General features: G+C 39.2%; 1 protein-coding gene across 4 annotated transcripts in view; it reads left to right on the top strand.

Annotated features, from left to right (window-relative positions):
- PEX1 (peroxisomal biogenesis factor 1) overlaps window positions 1–14,752 on the top strand; it is a gene marked incomplete at both ends in the record, with an annotated part of 80,368 nt that extends 65,616 nt beyond the window's left edge. For all 4 annotated transcript variants that reach the window (XM_084230343.1, XM_084230345.1, XM_084230346.1 and 1 more), the window contains 9 exons: window positions 461–595; window positions 1,925–1,989; window positions 3,076–3,218; window positions 3,301–3,404; window positions 4,151–4,327; window positions 5,674–5,907; window positions 6,810–7,007; window positions 7,263–7,393; window positions 14,668–14,752. In XM_084230343.1, the coding sequence (XP_084086469.1) occupies window positions 461–595; window positions 1,925–1,989; window positions 3,076–3,218; window positions 3,301–3,404; window positions 4,151–4,327; window positions 5,674–5,907; window positions 6,810–7,007; window positions 7,263–7,393; window positions 14,668–14,752 (1,272 nt within the window). The remainder of the gene's footprint in view (window positions 1–460; window positions 596–1,924; window positions 1,990–3,075; window positions 3,219–3,300; window positions 3,405–4,150; window positions 4,328–5,673; window positions 5,908–6,809; window positions 7,008–7,262; window positions 7,394–14,667) is intronic.
- Window positions 14,753–20,369: the final 5,617 nt, after the last annotated feature.

Below are 20,369 nucleotides of genomic sequence, written 5' to 3'. Positions count from 1 at the left end.
GGATTCACCAGAGCCTGAGCGGGGAACAGAACAGGCAGACTGACGAAACACCGCTGAGGGAAGCAACGGGCGCTGCAGGAGAGGTCTGTCGCGCCCTGTGGAACCCTTGCTGGTGGCCAGGGATCGAACCGGTGCTGCAGAGGCTGCAGGCAGCTTCGCAGCCCAGTGTTCAACTGCTGCGCCACCAGGGGAGGCCCTACTTTTATAATTTTTTTTAAAAAAGAGAAACGAAAGGTTCTGATGATTTATATGCATTTTGTACATATTCCGTGGTCCATTTGGAAAAATGTTCTATGGTAGCTCCTTAGAATAAATTATTTTGAGTAGGAATTTTATTTTCTATTGTACTGTTAATAAAGGTAGCAGTTATTCCAATGTAAATGCTTTCTTCTCTACATTGATCTTTGCTCCTTAGTCACTTGTTTTAGACTTGAGCTTTGTCATATTTTTTGTATTTCAGTACCCAGAATTATTTGCAGATTTGCCCATACGACAGAGAACAGGTGTACTATTGTATGGTCCTCCTGGAACAGGAAAAACCTTATTAGCTGGAGTAATTGCACGAGAGAGTGGAATGAATTTTATTAGTGTCAAGGTATGTTTTGCACTTATCTTTGCTTTTTAACTAAGATGAAATTTACATAATTGACTTTTTAAATGTACAGTTCAGTATCATTATTGCACTCAGTGTTGCATAACCACCACTTCTCTAGTTACAAAACTTTTTCATCATATTTCCTGTCCTTTCATCCCCTGGCAGCCCCAGTCTCCTTTTTAGCTCTGTGAATTTGCCTGTTATGGATGTTTCATGTAACATAAATCATGCAATGTGTCTCTTTTTTGTCTGGCATTTTTTAACAGCATCATGTTATCTAAGTTGAGGTACATGTCATTACTTCATTCCTCTTGAAGGCTAAGCTATGTTTCATTGTAAGACTGTGTTCGTGCATCCCTGGGGGTGGATACAATGTGTCTGTGCATCCCTGGGAGTGGATAATTAGTATGTTTCCATCTTTTGGCTGTTATGAATAATGCTGCTATAAATATTTGTGTACAAATGCAAATCTTCATGCGTTGTAAATAAAATTGTACAGTCAGATGAAAGAACAAATTATCCTTGAAGGGGAAAACAAACCTAGAATACTAGAGACTGGAGACCATACTGAGGGAGGAAGCTTGTTTTTTTTTAATGGTTTGGTTATTTGTTGACTGTGTCTCACCCTTGCTTTTGTCATACTGGCTCTAAAGCTTTTTCAGATATAAGGTGAGTGTGTTAATTAAGGGACGTGCGAGTGTGCTAATTGAGGGTCGTTTTGGGTCCTGCCTTAGAATTCCATAACTGGTGTTCATTATGGTCTGGGCTCCATATCTTAGTTGTACAGTTTCAGCACTTTAGCAATATTAGTCTTGAAAAGCAATCTAAACAGCGATTGGATTTCAAGGCAAAGGAATCCTGTGTGATAGCGTTATTTAACTTGATTTGTTATCTGAAAGCAAGTTTAGTAATTTCCAATTGAATTACATCTATCACCTTGGAGCTACACTATGTATAATATATTGTCAGGTAGTGGTAACTACTGTGGAGGAAGACAAGCAGGATATGGAGGCATAGAGTAGTAAGAGTGGGTAATAGATTGGCTCATCAGGCGAGGCCTCTTAGGGATGTGACAGTTTGTGAGGTTAAATGAAATGAAGCAGTGAGGATGAACATTTCTGGTAATATATTCTAGGCAGAGGAAATTCCAAATGTAGAATTTGTGGTGTAGTTATTCCAGCATACACATTAATTTTTAAAACATATTTCAGACACATCTCATTTTAACTATATTAAAAGTTTTCCATGATTGCATTTAGACGTCATAAGAACTATATTTTGTTTAAAATTTTTATCTTAATTCTAATTTAATTTAATTTTACCTAATAGGGGCCAGAGTTACTCAGCAAATATATTGGAGCAAGTGAACAAGCAGTTCGGGATATTTTTATTAGGTTGGTTTTTTAAGTAACCTTATGACTATTATTTATCAGTTAATGATGTTTGGTCTTCACTTGTTTTTGAAGAATGGATGTTAAAACCTGTGATTTGTGTGAATTAATAATCCAGAGAACAAAGATTGTATCTTACCAAATACCTTTTAAAAATACATTTTTATATTAAATTTTGGAAATGACAATAGAAGTATAAATACTGAACGTGGCATAAGTGATTAGGGCATTTGCAATTGTATGGGGGAATATAAAAATAAAATTTATTATTTAAAAAAAAAATCTTAAAAAAAATAAAATAAAATAAATAAAAACCCAAACCATTTTTGGGCCTCCCTGGTGGCACAGGGGTTAAAGTCTCAGCACTATTAAACTATCACCAGCCACTGTGCCATGAGTTCGATCCTGGGCCAGGGAGCTAACCCACATGGCGCAGCAGACCTCTCCTGTCTCACCTGCTGCTCCCCTAGGAAGTGTCAATAGATTTGCCTATTCTGCTCCCCACTCTGGTGAAGCCTCTCACCTCCGCACTTCTGGCTTACACCAGAGGTTCTTGTATGCATAAATAAATAAAAATAAATCTTAAAAAAAAAACCCAAAAAAAACAAAGGAATCTTGAAGTAGGTCCTATGTGAGATACATAATTATTCCAATTTGTCTTTTATAAATTAAGACTATATGTGACCAACTTAAAATAAGAGTGTAGATGCTAATATTTAATAAAGAAAAGTTATTTAAACGTGACGGGATTATATAAGGAATTTTTAAATTGAAAAGTTACTGTGTTCCAGTCTTCTAAAATTTTATTGTAAAATATGCAATTAGAATATATAAAACAAACAAAAGGTTGTTTACCAGGAAGATATTAAAATTCTAAAAGTTTTTTGTATCTAATAGTAAAACTTGAAAATATTTAAGGCAAAATTGACAAAACTGTAAGGAGAAATTTCAAATTCCCCTTCATAGTAGGAAATTAACAGTTTTCAATAGATTGAGACCCAGAAAATCTTAGATTTAAATATTTTGTGACTATATATAGCAGGCAAACCCTGAAGCCCAATTCAAATATGAAATGTTTTTTCTTCTCAGAGCGCAGGCTGCTAAGCCCTGCATTCTTTTCTTCGATGAATTTGAATCGATTGCTCCTCGAAGAGGCCACGATAACACAGGAGTTACAGATCGGGTAGTTAACCAGCTGCTGACTCAGTTGGATGGAGTAGAAAGCTTACAGGGTAATAAATATAAATGTGGAGACAATCTTATTATAAGAGAATTTTATTAGGATTTTGTAAATAATTTTTTTTTCTCCTCCAGGTGTTTACGTTTTGGCTGCTACTAGTCGTCCTGACTTGATTGACCCTGCTTTGCTTAGGCCTGGCCGACTAGATAAATGTGTATATTGTCCTCCTCCTGATCAGGTGATAAGTCCATATGTAGAGTCTAAAACCCAGCAATGCTATATTATTATGAACGTTACTTCTCCCAGGTAATAGCCATTGTCCTCAGAAGACCAGTTGTCTTAGGAAGACGCCTTGGTCTGTTTCTCACAGCATGAGAAAGATTCTGAATTAGTTGCAAAGCTTCTCTTTGGCACAGCCATTTCCATGCAACTCTAAAAAGTTTATAGTATTTTAGTGTTGGCCAGTTGGAAAAAAGGTAGTAAACCTGAAGTCCTGCATGTCTACATTCTGTATTCAAAGATCACACAGCTCATTATCCTGACAAAAGACAGAGAATCAGACATCTAATAGTATCTAAACAGGTTATATAGATACTGTTTTTCATAGTTCCTAGTCTGGTGTCGTTCCAGCTCTCGTGCCCAAATTTAGATATTAATGAATAAATGAAAGAAAAAATAGGCAAATGAATATTCAAAGTATAAAATACATGTAGCTGTTAAGTTATTTTAATTTTTCTTTCTTGCTCAAGCCTAAAAAATAGGCACCGTCTGAATAAGAAATGATTTATACTGGATAGTTAACAATGTTGATTTTCATTTATTTTCCTTATGTTCCTTTTATTAGGGAAAAAGTTCTAGAGGTAATACATTTCTTAACCTTCCTTGTAAAGTTTATTAGCTACATAAAGTTATGCAAAAAATCAGATGATAGGGATTAAGATGTTTTATGTTAATTTGTTAAATCAACTCATTTTACTCCATCAGGTGTCACGTTTTGAAATTTTAAATGTTCTCAGTGACTCTTTACCTCTGGCCGACGATGTTGACCTTCAGCATGTGGCATCAGTAACTGACTCCTTTACAGGAGCTGATCTGAAAGCGTTGCTTTACAATGCCCAGTTAGAGGCTTTACATGGAAGGCTGCTGTCCTGTGGACCTCCAGTAAGTTACACATATGAGGAGAGAGTTACCGTGGTGGCTTAAGAGTGATGAACAGTTCAGTGTCAAAATTTAAGTCTTAAAAAAATCCTGTTTTTTAGCAACTACGGTAAAACTCTATAGAAATTTAACTTTAGTTAAATGTTCGATATTTGGACTATTGGCTTTGCGTAAAATTATGAAAAGTTTGGTATCTTTTTAACATTACTGTTGGCCAAACGGTGTGTGGAAGGATCTATTTAAACTGAAATATCATGAATTAGTTAATATAAGCAGAAAAGTATTGGGGTTTTGGGCCTCCCCGGTGGCGCAGCGGTTGAGAGCTGGGTTGCGAAGCTGCCCGCGGCCTCTGCGGTGCCGGTTCGATCCCCGGCTGCTCCCCGGCCACCGGAGGAGGGTCCCACATGGCGCGCAGACCTCTCCTGCCGCCCGCTGCTCCCCTCAGCAGTGTACTTCGGTCCTTCTGCCTGCTCTGCTCCCCGCTCTGGCTCTGGTGAATTCTCTCACCCTCCCGCGCTTCTGACTGTACCCAGTGCATGTATAAACAAAACAAACAAACAAACAAATAAATAAATAAAAAAAAAACATGCCTCTATAAAAAAAAAAAAAAAAAAAAGAAAAGTATTGGGGTTTTTAGTTTGTACTTTGATTTTTTAGTTATTTTGAAAATCAAATTGTCCCAGATGTGGCTAACAGGAGCTGCTTTCTAATGACTCCTGGGTCCTTTTGATGTCCTCATTCTTTGACCACTTCACAAAATACACTGGATTTATCGTGTACTCTCTGTATTTTGGCCTTAGAACCAACCTTTTCTGTAAGAATAGCATTTTGATTTTAATTATTGTAACTCTGCTACATTAGGGACATTTGAGGAAGGGTTTTTCTGTATACTCTTCTCCCCTACATTTTATTGGTGTATTCTTGCAGGACATCAAGTTCCCAGATGAACGTAGTACTAAGTGTTTGCTACTTATTTTTGTAAGCCATCAAAGTTTTCCTTTCCCTACTTTCACCAGAAAAAGGGCTTATTTGTAAAGTTACTCTGTATGATAAAGCACTCTAATATGGTTAATTCATTCTAGAGTAGAAAAATGTGAAGCAAAAGATAAAAGTAAAATCTAGAAGTTTTGTTATAGACTTTTTGGGGAGATGATTGACAAATTATCTCTACATTTTATCTTGTATTATTTTAATAGTTAAATTTTATTATGTGCCTCAAAACCATTAGAGAATAAGCCTCTTTTAAAAATGCCCTTCATTATTTTTTTACTGGCTATCAGTTTTGTTTTTCTGAGTTACAGATTATTTAGAACTTTACAAGTAGTTAACTAGTTATCCTTTTCTTTTAGGATGGAAGTTCCAGCTCTGATAGCGACCTGAGTCTGTCCTCAATGGTTTTTCTTAACCACAGTAGTGGTTCTGATGATTCAGCGGGAGATGGAGAATGTGGCTTAGAGCAGTCCCTTGTTTCTCTGGAGATGTCCGAGATACTTGCAGATGAATCAAAATTCAATATGTATCGGCTCTACTTTGGAAGTTCTTATGAATCAGAACTTGGAAATGGTGGAACTTCTTCTGATTTGGTATCTTATGCAGCTATCACTTTACACTTCTGAAATATCACACTGTTCTTTAGTTAAAGGAAACAAAAAAAGACTATTTGAATCATTTTCATTTCTTTAGAATTTAAGTCAGAGCTGGCCACAGAGGGAGCCAAAGTAGGCAGTGGTCATAATTGCTCTGATTTCTTCCAAGTTTATTTCCTTTCATTAGTAGTTTTAAAGTGTCTTTAGTAGCAGATCCATTTTATATTAAACTTTAATTCTATAACCATAGAACAGCTGAAGAGAAGAAATTTGGTACAAAGTGAAAAATTCTAGCATTTTCGTAGCAGTAATATTTCAGTAAGGAAAATGCTTAAGTTGAAAGTGGACAATATCATTGTTTTTTCTACTTAATTAAAAATCGCGTTCAGCATATATACAAAATAAAATTAACAGTGATTCACTGTTTCGTTGCTACACATAAAATTTCGTATATTGTTACATTTTGTAAATTTTCTTCATTCTGGTTTTAAAAAACATAACTGATGCATTTTTTATTCCCTAAAATAGTAATCCTTTGTTCTAATTGTAGCCTTAACTTCTACTTAGAAATGTCTCAGTACCATAATATAACTGCTGAAAATTAAGAATAAGAGTCCTTTGGAAGCTACCCCTTAGGATTTTAGTGTGTGGTAGATTTTTGTTTTGATTCATTAAAAAACTGCATTATGACAGTTTCACTCTCTGATGGTTCTCCAACTAGATATAAATGAACCTTTATAGAATATGAACATTTTAAACTTGCTTAGTTTCAGTTAATTAAAATGTAAGCTTATCCACATTGAAATTTAAGCAATCAGACCTTATCTTTGATAAAAACATGTTTTCTTTCTCTCGTTTAACTTCCTCTTCCCTCTCATTATCATACTTAACTGTGCAAGAGCTCACAGTGCCTGTCGACAGCAAACTCCATGACTCAAGATTTTCCTGGCGTTGCTGGGAAAGATCAATTCTGTTCACGACCGCCATTGTTCAGAACAGCTTCGCAAGACGGTTACCACGAGCTGACACAAGAACAGAGAGATCAACTGAGGGCAGATATCAGTATTATCAAAGGCAGATACCGAAGCCAAAGTGGAGTATGACTTTTTTCTCTTATTATAATTGTAGAAACTTATTTTTTTTCCCTTTTTGAGATGTATTTCTTTGATTTGCAAAAGACCTAATATTTATAAACAAGGGACTGAACACATTGATCGTTTATATGCTTTAAAACAGTTTACAAACAGTAAGATTGTTGATGGAGTGTCTAATATAATCTGAAAAAGAAAAAAAAACACTATCTTTTTTTATCATGTCCCTAATTTAACTTTTTGTCATTTTTATCATTTAAGGAGGATGACTCCCTTAATCAACCAGGACCAATCAAAACTAGTCTGGCTATTAGTCAGTCTCACTTAATGACTGCACTCACTCACACAAGGCCATCCATTAGTGAAGATGACTGGAAGAATTTTGCAGAGCTGTAAGTAACAGATTCTGATTTGGAACTATAGATATTACAGATGACAGTTAGTCATGTAAACTTTGAAGTTGTTTTTTTGTGTCCTTAGACTTGCATCAGTTTAGGTAATTGATTCAACTTAATTTGAGGTGTGGGGGTGAGAGGATTCTGAAACAGAGTGGGGAGCAGAACGGGCAGATTGATAGAAATACACTGCTGAGGGGAGCAGCAGGCTAGACAGGAGAGGTCTGCTGCGCTATGTGGGTTAGCTCCCTGGCGGGGAATCAAACTCATGCTGCAGTGGCTGCGGATGGCTTCATAGTGCTGAAACGTAAACCCTTGTACCACCAGGGAGTCCCTCTCTTCCTTTTTAGATTCTCTGGCTGGTCTGATAATTTCTGACATAAGACAAATTAATAGGAGAAAAACAAATTTCCTATGTATCAGAGCCCATAAAACTGTGAGACACAAAGGCAGTTGGGCATTTGAGGGTTATAGATCATCCTCAGCTAAGGGAAGGAGCCAGAGGCTTGAGAGAGAGGCAGTTCCCAGGAAGGTGAGGACAGGGGTCTGATAACCAGCTATTTGCAGTCTTGAAGTCTTTCCAGTAAAAAGCTATCTCGGGTAATAACATTCTCTGGTCTAGCTCCTCTACCTACATTCTTCTATTCATTTTTTAATGTGGTATATCACTTCGATTGATTTGCAGATATTGAATCATCATGCATCATCATACATGTAATACATTTAAATGTATTAAATCGCATTTGATCCTGGTGTGTACTCTTTTTGATGTTTTATTTATTATAACAAAATATTACCATTTTGTTGATTTTTGCATCTTTGTTCAGAGATGTTAGCTTTTGGGGGGGCATTGTCTTTGTTTTAATATCAGGGTGATGTTGGTCTTGAGTTAGGAAACATTGTCCCTTTTTAATATTTTGGAGAAGTATGAGAAGGATAGTTATTAAATCTTCAATTATTTGGTAGAATTTACCAGTGAAACTAGACTCAGAATTTTCTCTTTTGGAGTGATTATTATTTCAATATCTTTAATAGTGATTATTCACATTTTCTATTTCTTCATGATTCAGACTTAGAAAGTTCTATAATTCTAAAACTTCGTCCATTTTATTCCAGGTTGTTCAACTTATTGTCATATAATCATATTAGTTCTTATGATTCTTTGTATTTCTCTGGTATTCCCATTGTGACATCTCTTTGGTTTCTCATTTTTGACCCTTTTCATCTTTGGACTAAGTAAAGGTTTGTTAAAGAAGCAGCTTCACTGAGCAATCTTTTCAACTGTCTTTTTTTAGTCTTATTTTCACTCATTTTTGTGTTCTACTGACTTCGTGTTTCATTTGCTCTTTTTTAGTTCCTTTTTCTAGTTCCCTTAGGTGTAACATTAGATTGAAATTTTTCTTATTTTTGATATTCACCTGTAGTGTTATTCACTTTCCTCTTATACCATGTTTGCTACATCCCATAGATTTTGGTTATTTTCATTTGTCTCCTGGTATTAGATTCCTCTGATTTTTTTTTTTTTTTTTTTTGACTCAGTAGTTGGTAAAGATACTTGCTATGATTTCAGTCTTCTGTAATTTAGGCCCCCCACCCTATGGTATAGTCTTAAATGTTCTATGGAGAAGAATGTATTCTGTTTTTTGGGTGAAATGTACTTTGAGTTCTCATATGATCTATTGTATAGATCAGATGGGCCAAGAAAAATAGGGGCAGCTGCATCTTGCCGGTGTAGAAATTGTACGGATAGTGTTCTTTGGGGGAAAGGTTCATTCCTTTGTGGAATTATAATCTTGTTTAATTACTTCTAGAGTATGACTAGGTTGATTTGTACTGATCAGGAATTTTCTATGGCCCTCATTCTGTCAACCCCACTTCGAAGCTGCACCTCCTGATACTTTCTGCAGCTGGTTTAACAACTATGTTAATGATTTTTACTTCCTACCTCCAGTTTCTGGTCTTGGAGGCCTCCATTCTAGGTTTTTCCACTCTAAATTATTGGCATCATAAGCCTAGATTACAGTGTAATTTAACCATTTAACCAGCTTGATTATCAAGTTAGTCTTCTCTTTCTATAATTTATTGAGTTGGTAAAGAATTTTTATTTTCCACTCTTACCAAAAACACATCCCACTTCCTTTGTATGGAATTATTTCCCTTATTTTCATTTACCAAAAATTAGGACTTAACTGTAAACTGTTACATGAAAACATTCCATAATTTCTCGCACTTACAACTTCAAGTTTTCAGCGTAGCACAAAATGTGATTACTAACCACAAATCAGCTTTTAGTTTGTAATAAGCCAAAAGTAGATAAATCTATGTTCATAAATGAATGTTTTAGTATTTAACTTAGCAAAAGCCTAAGACTGTAACTTACTAAAAAAAAATTGGCAAATTAAAAAATCCAATTTTATGAATTTCATGACATTAAAACTAGCCATTGTGCTAGTAACTCTTAATTCATGTCTATTTTAATTAAAACAAATTATCTCTGGTTATGTGAATTTCTATTATACTTGATAGCCTAAGGAAACGCACTTATCAAATTAAACTAAAGCTTTTACAAACTCATTTTTGGCAATATCTGGAGGTAAAAAACACATTATTGCACACATAGATATCCTTAAACATAGCTCAGGAACCCTAGAGATGTCATTTTAAAATTTTAGTAATGGGAATAGGCACAGCACAAAACTCACTAGTTTGTGAGTGCTACAGGGCAGGATGAAGGGCACCCTGGGAGCCCCCACACCTGGCTGCTTTAAATGGGTTCTGCCATCTGCTGCATAAACACAAATTCTACTCAACACCTTCAGTAAAAACAACTTTAATACAATTGGTGAGCAAGGGAGGGGAGAGAAGGAATATATCAATAGTTTGCAAAACAAGCACCCAAAGTTACCCAGCCACACAGGGTTAGCCTGAAAACTTGCCACAAGGCTAAGGCACCTTTCGGTGGGGACCCATAGGAAAGGGACTGAAAGGGTCAGGCAAGTCTGGAAGAAAAGAGCAAACTGTAGGTCAGGATAAAGGCTGCTGCCATTGTCAGACCCCCCCCGGAGCCTCTCACCCATATCTGTCTCTTCCAAGTGTCTCCTTCCATGTCCCTGCAGTCCCTCATACAAGTGCGAGGCCATTCAAGTGTGCGCAGCTTCTTCACAAGTCTCTCTGCTCCGTGTGCCTCCTCTTCTTCCAGTCTCTTCTTTAGCTTCCCCTCCGCCCTTCCTGGGGTGGGGCAGGGAACCTGTAATCTCCCCTTCCTATGGATATCACACTGTTACAGAAGTAACAACTGAATCCAGAATTTTTCTCTGGCAGAAACAATTATGGTTCTTTAATGGCTAAAAACATTTTACTAGTATTTGTGAAGACGTTAAGATTTATTTGACCTTGACAGTTTTATGGAGACTGTGCTAGACTTTAGGCACAGGACCTTCTCTATAGTCTTCATATAAAACATTTCCCCCAGACTCAGGTAATTGTGGGTAGCGTTTTAGTTAACAACTTGGGTGTTTACATTTCAAACTAAGATGGAAATCATGATTCCTGTATGATGTTGTTTTGAGATGTTGGGTTCAGTGAGCCTGGGTGGGGGGGTCTTTGGGGTTACCTCTGAGAAGTTTCACCAGCGTTCCCCTTTTAGTGGCACAAGCCAAATTTACCCAAGAGACAAAAATGTTTGGGGTTATTAGAAAAAAGGAAGGAAAAAGACGCACAGACACAAACGGGCAGAAAGCTGCAGTTTGCCAAGTGCAGAAATCGTACTGATAGGGTTTTTGGCGGGGAGGATGGTGGGTTCATTCCTTTGTGGAATTGTTCTCTATTCGTATAGTCACTTCTAGGACTAGGTGGTTTTGTAAGGACCAGTGAGTCTCTCTATCCCCACCTCCGGTCTGTGTCTCAAATTTTCTATAGCAATTGGCGCCTATAGCTGGTTTAACGATTATGTTAATCATTTCTACCACAGTGCCTCCATCGTTGTATTCTGAAGCGTCAGGGTTTAATGTAGTATACCTTTTAAAAGGATAAAATGTTCAACAGAAAGGTCTTTGAATGTTTTCCTTTCCTCCCCTTCTGTGAGCATGAATCAGCCTTAAATTATTCACCTTAGAGGCGAAAGTCTCTGCTGTTTCAATAACAATGAGGAAATGGATCAGCTCAGGTTATCTGTAGGAGGGCCTCAGTGAAATTTTGGTTGTGTGACTTATAACTACAGTATAATCAAGGAACGAACACCCATTAGTTAATCAAGGTACTTGTGAGCTGGTTGGGAATAGATTCATCTTCTAACTTCTCTCTAAATTTAGTAGGGTCACCTGAAAGTAGTGGTTAAAGGCTTTATAGTTCCATCGCCCTGCTGCTGTCTGTGAGACACGAGTTCTTTGCAGCAGGGTCCAGGATACATCCAGGGGGGAAAACTGCATAGTGAAGCCGGCAGTGCACAGCGAGCCTTCCTGCTGGCCGGGGACTCTGCAGGTTCGCTTTCTGAGTCTGAACACTTACAGGCTTGGTGAGCATGCTAAGTTTTCTGTAAACCTTGTAGGGAAGGGAAGTTAAAACAGGCAAGTGTTTTAACTGAGATTTTGAGAGGGGAGATTGATGTTGGATGGGGGCTTTAGTTTTTATTTTTAATCTAATTTCTGTTCCATCTTAAGGACATCCCCGAAGCTAGTTGCCATACTCCTTTCTGTGTTCTTTCCATAGGCACCATTAAGAGAGCTGACTAACATGCGAGCTTACTATGAAAGTTTTTCCAATTTAGAGGATCCACTGTACAGCCATCGATAAATTGTCTTGTATTAAATTGCAAGTCAGATCAATAAGCTTTTTTATGGTTTTAACCATGAAGCTTAAAGGTGTCCCATACAAGGGTGCAAAAGATACAACCCTCACAAATTCACTCCGAGTTAGCCTAAGAAAGCAAAGACCTTTGTTTCCTAGACAGTAGGAAAGGTGTGGTAAGTGGTGTATCTGTTTCCCCCCAAAACGCAGATCCTCTAATCTGTGATATCAGGTAGGCGATTGGAGAATGGGAACTTCACTAATAAGACAACAAAGCTGTCAGACTAAAATTGTGTATGTATGGGCTAAATCCCCTTAAGACAAACTCCCCTGAATGCTGCAGCCTGTTCAACTGGCCTCCAGATACAAGTCAATATATCTGACTGGTGGAGACTAGAGAATTTTCCTACTGGTCACAGAGCCAGACTCTGTAGCATAGAACAAGATGAATGGAAAGCCTTATCTTCAACAAAATTTGTCTAAACAGCTGTTGATCTGGTGGAAACATGATCTCAATCTGAATCCAACTCGAACTACAGGCTAGTACGACCTGTTTTTCTTCTTTACGACCAAGGAAATCAATGACCATCTCTGGAGGAAAGTGTGCTCATATCAAGTCTTTGTAACAGTTGTGTACCCAAGAACTGAGATCACACAAATTTTTTTTTCTCTGGCTAATTTAAACTTAAGGGAAAGATTCTCACCTTTGCTTGCACTAAAACTTGGTAGGCAGAGATCCAGGAGACTGACTTAAGAATTCTTACCTTCTGCCAGCTCTTGTCAGAGGACTCACGATCTCCCAGCCACCCCTGAGTGAGCACTGTTCAGCCAGTAGAGCGCTCCACATCCAGCGCCAAACTGTAGGGGTGGAAAAATATTCCCTTCTAAGTTCTTTAGCTGGTGTAATAATTAAATTGACACAAGACAGATGAACAGGAGAAAACAAATGTATACACAACAAATCTATGATTTGAGACTTACAGACCATCCTGAAGTAAGGAAAGTGCTACAGGTCTAGAGTTTCAAAGGGGAGAAAAACAATTCATAGGAAGATAGAGCAGGCATTTGGGTCGTCAGCCCATTTACCTTGCATGCAGACAAGTCTTTCATATGTAATAATTTTTTTGGCAGTTAAGGGAAAGAATGTTCTTCCTGAGTCTTGTGTTCAACTCAAAATAAGCCACACACCAAAGAGGCACATCTTGGGGTAGAATTTTGCTCCCCTTCCACAAACACTGTATTATACCAGAATAATATGTACTTATAGGAAAATAACAAATTTTCCTTAAAACCACCATCTCCCTTTCCCCCTAACAAAAGCACATTTTCACACTTACATATATCGGTGAGCAGGGCCCTTGGGTTTTCTGAGAAATGTTTTGGTGGCGTTTCCTTTTGGCAGCACACGGCAGGTTCACCCGGGAAACGAAGGCCTTGGCCTAGCACAGGTTCCATTGTAAAAGAGCAGGATTTTTAGGAAGAGGAGAAAGAAGTTAGGACGCAGGCAGGAGAGCTGCACCTCGCCAGTGCAGCAGCAGAGCTGCCCTCGTGTTCTTTTGGGGAGGGGCTCCTTGCTCTGAGGAATCATCTGATGTTACATCAGTTACTGCTTGGGTGTGACTGGGGAGATCTTTAAGGACTGAAATTCTCTGTAATGGCCCTCAGCCTCCATGTCCCCTCCTCTGCTCTGTGAATCTTTCTGTAGCGGTCTGATGCTTGCTCTAGCATTTGAGGCTAAAGAGTTTTCAGGTCCATAGTTGGTTTAACAGCTGGGTTAATCATTTCTATCCCTACCCTGCCTCAAGTGCTTTGTCTTGTGATGGTCCCATCCTAATATTTCTGTTCTTTGCCTCCATCATCATTTACCAAAAGAAGAATGTTTTATATACACATTTCTATTAGTCCCCCTTCTATACATCTTGAAAATTCTTTCACATTTTAGATGTTATTTGTTGTTTTTAATGTCATTTTATAATAGCTATGCCACAACATTAAAAGTCTGAAAATTTATGTTGCTTCCAGGTTGTCACTATTCTAAGTGATATGAATGTAGTCGAATGTTTGCCTGTATCCAGAATTGCTGCCTCACAAAGTACTCACCTATTTTTCCCCCCAAGGCTTTTGAAATCACTTGTCAAATTGCCACAGGCAAATACTGTGGTGTTTATCCAGCAACAATGTACGAGGGCCAGTTTTAATGCCCCCTCACTAGCATGGAATATTGCAATTTGTCTAAACTTAGCCAATTTGGAGTAAACTATAGCTTGTTTTTTTTGTATTCACTTACATTTGTACATTCTTTAACTGCCTCTTCATCTCTTTTGTTCCTTTTCCTGTTGGGAAAAAATTTTGAAACTTTGTTACACATTTCTTCCAGTGATCTCTTTTTTCTTAAAATACAATCATTTGAAAATCACGCATTGCCTTTTGTTTATGATGTTAGCATTTACTTGTATTAAAATTATCTCAATTTTTTTTTCTAAAAGATATGAAAGCTTTCAAAATCCAAAGAAGAGAAAAGCTCAAAGTGGGACAATGCTTCGGCCTGGACAGAAAATAACTTTAGCATAAAATATACCTGTCTTGTTTTGGTGGATTGTCTTCAACAGTAAAAGTGGAGACTAACTTAATCTGTTAAAACGAAAATCTGTAAAGTCAGATTGACAAACCTGTGGTTATGTAATAATCAAGATTACATATCCTGTATTTCCTATAAGTATATAAAATCCATAATGAAATATTGGCCAAATGGTGTAAATAATTATTTTCTCATCTGAAGATAAAGAACGTAGAACTCATTCACAGTTGCATATTGTCTTTCTTGGATTTAATAGTTTTTATGCTTGGTAACCTCTTGTTTTGGAAATAAAATTTCCTATAATTTACTGATCCTACTGTCTTCTGTCAGAAATGTAGAATTTATACACAATTCAAATATTAATTATTCCCTCAACCAGAAGTGGGATCACATCCCCCTCATACACTCCTAGCTTCAAAGCCAGGAGGCTCTCAAATGATGTTCCCTCCTTCCCTAAAGTCAAGTCAGCCACCATCAATATAAACTATTGATATGTAGAATAAAGATATGTAAAAAAGGAGAAAATTACATAAACTATGCAAATAAATACATGAGGCAGCAAAGAAAAATGTGTAGGCAGCAACCATTGTTCTTTCGGCAGCTGCTCAAGAAGCCACGGCTGCTATTTTGTTTCCAGACCCTGCCTTCTCTCGCACTTGACCTCAGCTGGTACCTCAGTGGCCTAGGCCCTGCGCTAGGTGGGATTAGCTAAACCGCATTCCCACCTGAGCCACTGACGACGGAAGTCTGCTGCTGGGTTTTATCAAAAGCCATAGGTTTCCATGCTTCCTTCTTGCAGTCCCCTATATTCCTGCACTAGAATCAGTCCACTCGGCCAACATCATAACCCTTTGATTCCAACATTTGGAAGCACTGCTCCCTGGGTAGAAGTAGTTCTCTTCTGGTCACCTCTAAATCAGCAAACCCAGAATCGAAGAGAATGTAAGCAAAGATTTGTCACCACAAAGTGACTGTTGGTCACCCAGTGTTTAAATGAGACAGCCGTCTCCCTTGCACGTTGGTTCCGGCGCATACTAAATGTCGGCCTCTTGTAGACTAGTGCTCCATCCTCACAAAGCCATCTCGCCCCAGAAGATCAGCTATTTCAGGGTGAGGATGTTTATGGATTCCATAGGTAGCCCCCTGCTTTGGGGTTGGCTGTTGAGTTTTGTGGTCAGGAGCAACGTTACAGGACAAGCGTGACAACCTAGCGGCGTGTAGTATGCCTATGAAAGACGTTGGCACAAGTTTGGGGCACAGAGCAAATGCAGTTCCACAATGTGTCCCCACCAGAGGGGAGAAACTGGTGGTTCCTCTGATAAGAGGGACACATGTAATCAACCTGCCACCAGACTCCACAGGCCTCCCTGGGTGTGCACCTACATGGTTGGTCACTGCTGCTGCAAGCAGGCCGACAGGGTGGGTGAATGGTCAGCCTGGGGAGGGGGAATCCACTGCAGAGACCACACCTCACCCCTCCCTCCACCTCCACCACAGCGGCTACTTGTACCTGAATATATTACACAAGCGCCAGGTGACTGGAGAAGGACTGACAGCCCGAGAGATGCAGCTAGAACACCCGATGACTGAAAGCACTGAGGACTTCGGACTGAACATTCCCTCGGGACACAGACATTCTCACTCGGAGCCCGTACCAAGAACTCCAGCCAGACCTTTCCCCAGACTTCCTCCTGGTCACTGTTCCTTTCAAATCCCTGGTCCTCTGATTATCAGCCACAGACCGTGACTCAGTGGAGGCTTTGCTAGCAGAAATCTCTACCTTCTGGCAAAATGGAAGAGATGTGTTGCTGAAAAACTCTGCACTCTTGGAGGATTTCCAGTGTCCGGATGGGCAGCCCGAGTACAGCAGGACTGCCTTTACCCTGAAGGGCAGGGCACAGTGGCGCTTGGGGTCTTCAGGAATGAAAGGACAAGCCCAGTATCGCTCAATAATCCCCAGAATGGTTATTTCTCAGGACACTGGGAAAAGGATCTGGTCAGTGATTGGGGGCCTTTTGGGGAAATTTTGAGGAAGTAAACACCATGCAAGTACTCGTGACATTATTTTGGGACCCGTTAGACATCTGGCTTCTCCTTCATTCTTGGGCTGATTTAGGGATACAGGTTCACATCTTTTTAAATGTGAAATGACTGTCAGATTCCTAAAACTTATAGACACACCACTGTAAAGGTGGCCTAGAGTGGAAGCAAAGATTTTTAAATTATAAGAATCAAGGGGTGTTTTGACTATTTTGGTCTTAAGATTCCACAGGTAGGCGGCACCAAAGATCCTTGCAGGTCAAATTATAATTAACACTAGCTTTGCTCTGATATGATAGTCATGTCCAGCTGGTCTCATGTTGCAGCCACCTGCCCCTTGCTATCCCAGGATGCACCCATCCTCACTGCAATCAGACTCCCAAGTTCACAGGTGAGAGATGCTACATCTCTCACTTGAATCCCCACCAATTTGTTGCAGATTTTATGGACTGAACATCTGTCCCAACACCCTCCCCTTTGACTTTTTTTTGCTCCTTGGAAAGTGAATTGCTGAATGGCCATGTGCCATATTTCCAGATATATGTAGGCAGAAGTCCCAGGAGCTTTTGTCCTGATCTGAGGGCACAGTGTCTGGAAATGGAGCAGTCGTGTTGCAAACATGAAGGTGAAAACCATAGACCACTAATGAAAGAAAATAGGAAGAGTCTGGTTCCCTGATACCATCCTTGATTCAACATACCAGTCCTGGATGTCCTGCTTGACTTTTTTTTTTTTTAAAGATTTATTTATGCATTCAAGAACTGGGGTGCAGGCCAGAGATGTGGGGGCTGAGAGGATTCACCAGAGACAAAGTGGGGAACAGAACAGGCAGACTGACCGGAAAACACTGCTGAGGGGAGCAGTGGGCAAGACAGGAGAGGTCTGCGTGCCATGTGAGTTTCTCCCTGGCTGGCCGGGGATCGAACTTGTGCTGCAGAGGCTGCGGATTGCCTCATAGTGCGGTGCTTAACCCCTTGCGCCTCCAGAGAGGCCTACTCCTAGACTTTTTAATGACAGGCAGATAAAACCGCTTTCTCTGACTAGGATTTCTATTGCAGTCAAAACCAATCCTAGAGCCTCCCTAGTGTCCCAGAGGGTAACTCTGAGCACTATCACGCTATCACCACTGTTGCATGAGTTCGATCCCCGGACAGGGAATTAACCTACATATGGCGCAGCACACCTCTCCTGTCTCGCCTGCTGCTCCCCTTGGCAGTGTATTTCAGTGACTCCTCCTGCTCTGCTCCCCACTCTGTCTCTGGTGAATCCTCTCACTCCCACACCTCTGGCCTACACCACAGGTCTTCTATACAGAATAAAATTTTTAAAAATTAATAAAGCCAACCCTAACAATGCATCATGCATTTCATAAGGCCTTAGTGAAGGAATGTTTCCTCACACCTCCACTATTTGGGGGAACAGAACTGAGGTGCTGGTAAGTTGAGTAATACATGCTTCTTTCAACATGTCTCTCATAAAGTCTTTGGATTTTTTCTTTATACCAAATTAAGATAGCCCAGGCATCTCATCTTTATTCAGGGTCACTGAATCTGCTTTCCCATTACCCAATCATGATCAACTAGAACACTCCACATTCTGAAGCAGCACACTGAATCAAAAGTTAAGTGCACTAAAAGAAAGAAATTAAGGTCTTTAACACATTGAAACCGACCAATAATCGTTCTTCCCTGCTTAGCCTGGCTCCCACACACATATTCTGTTCTCCACACATTCTTCTAAACTGCTTGAAAAGGCAAAATATTGCAGTTCTCTTTTTGCTTTTGCTTTTTATTCACTCCCTGGTGCATGTTGGAGTGGGAGGAGTGAAATGCAGGAATAGGCTTCCTTTGCAAGATTGATTCCCCACAGAAGTTTGGGCATTTAAAGGTCTTTAAACAACACACTCTGAGGCAGCTCTCCTGCCCACTTGTGACTAGAACGGCTTTGCACAAACCTTTTCCCTTTGTAAAGCAGCAGCAGCAGCTCTTGCTGCCTGCTTGTATCTGTGCAAGTATCTTTCCTTTTCCTAATGAATCTGTCCTTTTAAAATGTAAAAAGTGAATTGTGAGGTACTTCACTCGTGGGGTCATGTAAAGGGACATGGGAATTGTCTTAAAGGGGCTCCCACTGCAAAAAACAGGCCTCTGAGAGCCAACCAATCAACAGCATTATCTAAAAGAACCACAATGACACCATTATCCCATTCATACCTCTTAAAATCTACCCATTCATACCTCTTAAAAACTTTCTAGCCTCTTAAAAATCCCATTTATGATGAGAGTCTGGGGAGGTTGTTCAAGAGAGCAGCATAGGAAGATTCTGAACTCATCTCCTCCCACACACACCAAATCTACAGTTATCTATGAAACAATTTCTGCTGGAGGTCATGAGTAGTCAACGTAGTGGACGTCCTGAGAGTACCTGGTTCTGGAGCCCTGAATGGCTTACTTGGGACTGAAATAAGTGGAGATGGTTCTTGGCAGGCTACCACCCTCAACACAGGGTGCAGATATCAGACAAAAGCACACCATCAGCTTTCCCATGGAAAAGGTGTATTTACTTGCCCTGAGGGGCAACCTCCGGTTTATCATGTATCTAGAGTTTTTAGAGAATTTCTTAGAAGATAGAGGCCAGGGAATGCTATCTCTGCCTTCTCTTGGCCTTGCTACAGCTTACCAGTACCTTACCAGGAGCTTATACTTTTGTCTAGAGCTCCAATTCTTGGTAATGTCACCTCCAAATAGCCTAGTCTGGGGGCCAGCAGCATTTAAAACTGCAACCCCATATAACTGGGTAGTAAAAGCTAAATTTAATGGCTTATCAAGCAGCATGAAACTAGGAGCTGAGTAAGATTGCTTCCTTGGAACACTGTCAAGTCTCAACCCATCCTCAACAGCAGACCCTTAAGATTTAACCAGGTTGTTTAGACAACCACTCTTGCTAAGTTTAGAGTGAACGATAAGGTTCCACATTTACGTAAGGTAGCTCTTTTGCCTAAAACATTGAAAAAAACTAAGAGAATCAAGCAAAATGAGGAAGATGTTCCAAATGAAAGAACAAGATAAAATCTCTAGCTATGTTCACTAAGGAAAAAAAAGAGAAAACACTAATAAAAAGAATCAGGAATGAAAGAAGTTAAATGTATAGCACAGAAATACAGGTGATCATAAGACTACTATGAACACTGCTATGCAAAAATTGGAAAAATGCTTAGAATAACTTCCCAAGAACATATCCAGAATAGAAAATATGAACAGATCTATTATATGCAAAGAAATTGAAAGAGTAATCAAAAGACCCTAAAAACAAAAACCCAGGATGAGACAATTTCACTAGTGAGTCCTACTCAACCTTGAAAGACACTTTAATACTTATCTTATATTCTTCAAAAAAAAAAAAAAAAAACTGGAGGAGGAATACTTCCAAATACAGGTTATGAAGCTAAATTACCCTGATAGCAAAAGTAGACAAGGACATCTCATATATACACACACGCGCGAGACCAATGTCACTGATAAAAATAGATGAAAAATCCTCAACAAAATCTTGTTGAGCAAACCAAATTCAGCA

This window comes from Talpa europaea (assembly GCF_964194135.1).
Source record: "Talpa europaea genome assembly, chromosome: 3".
NCBI lineage: Eukaryota > Metazoa > Chordata > Mammalia > Eulipotyphla > Talpidae > Talpa > Talpa europaea.
Note: the sequence above shows the minus strand (reverse complement) of the source record. Positions and strands in the feature narration are given on the sequence as shown.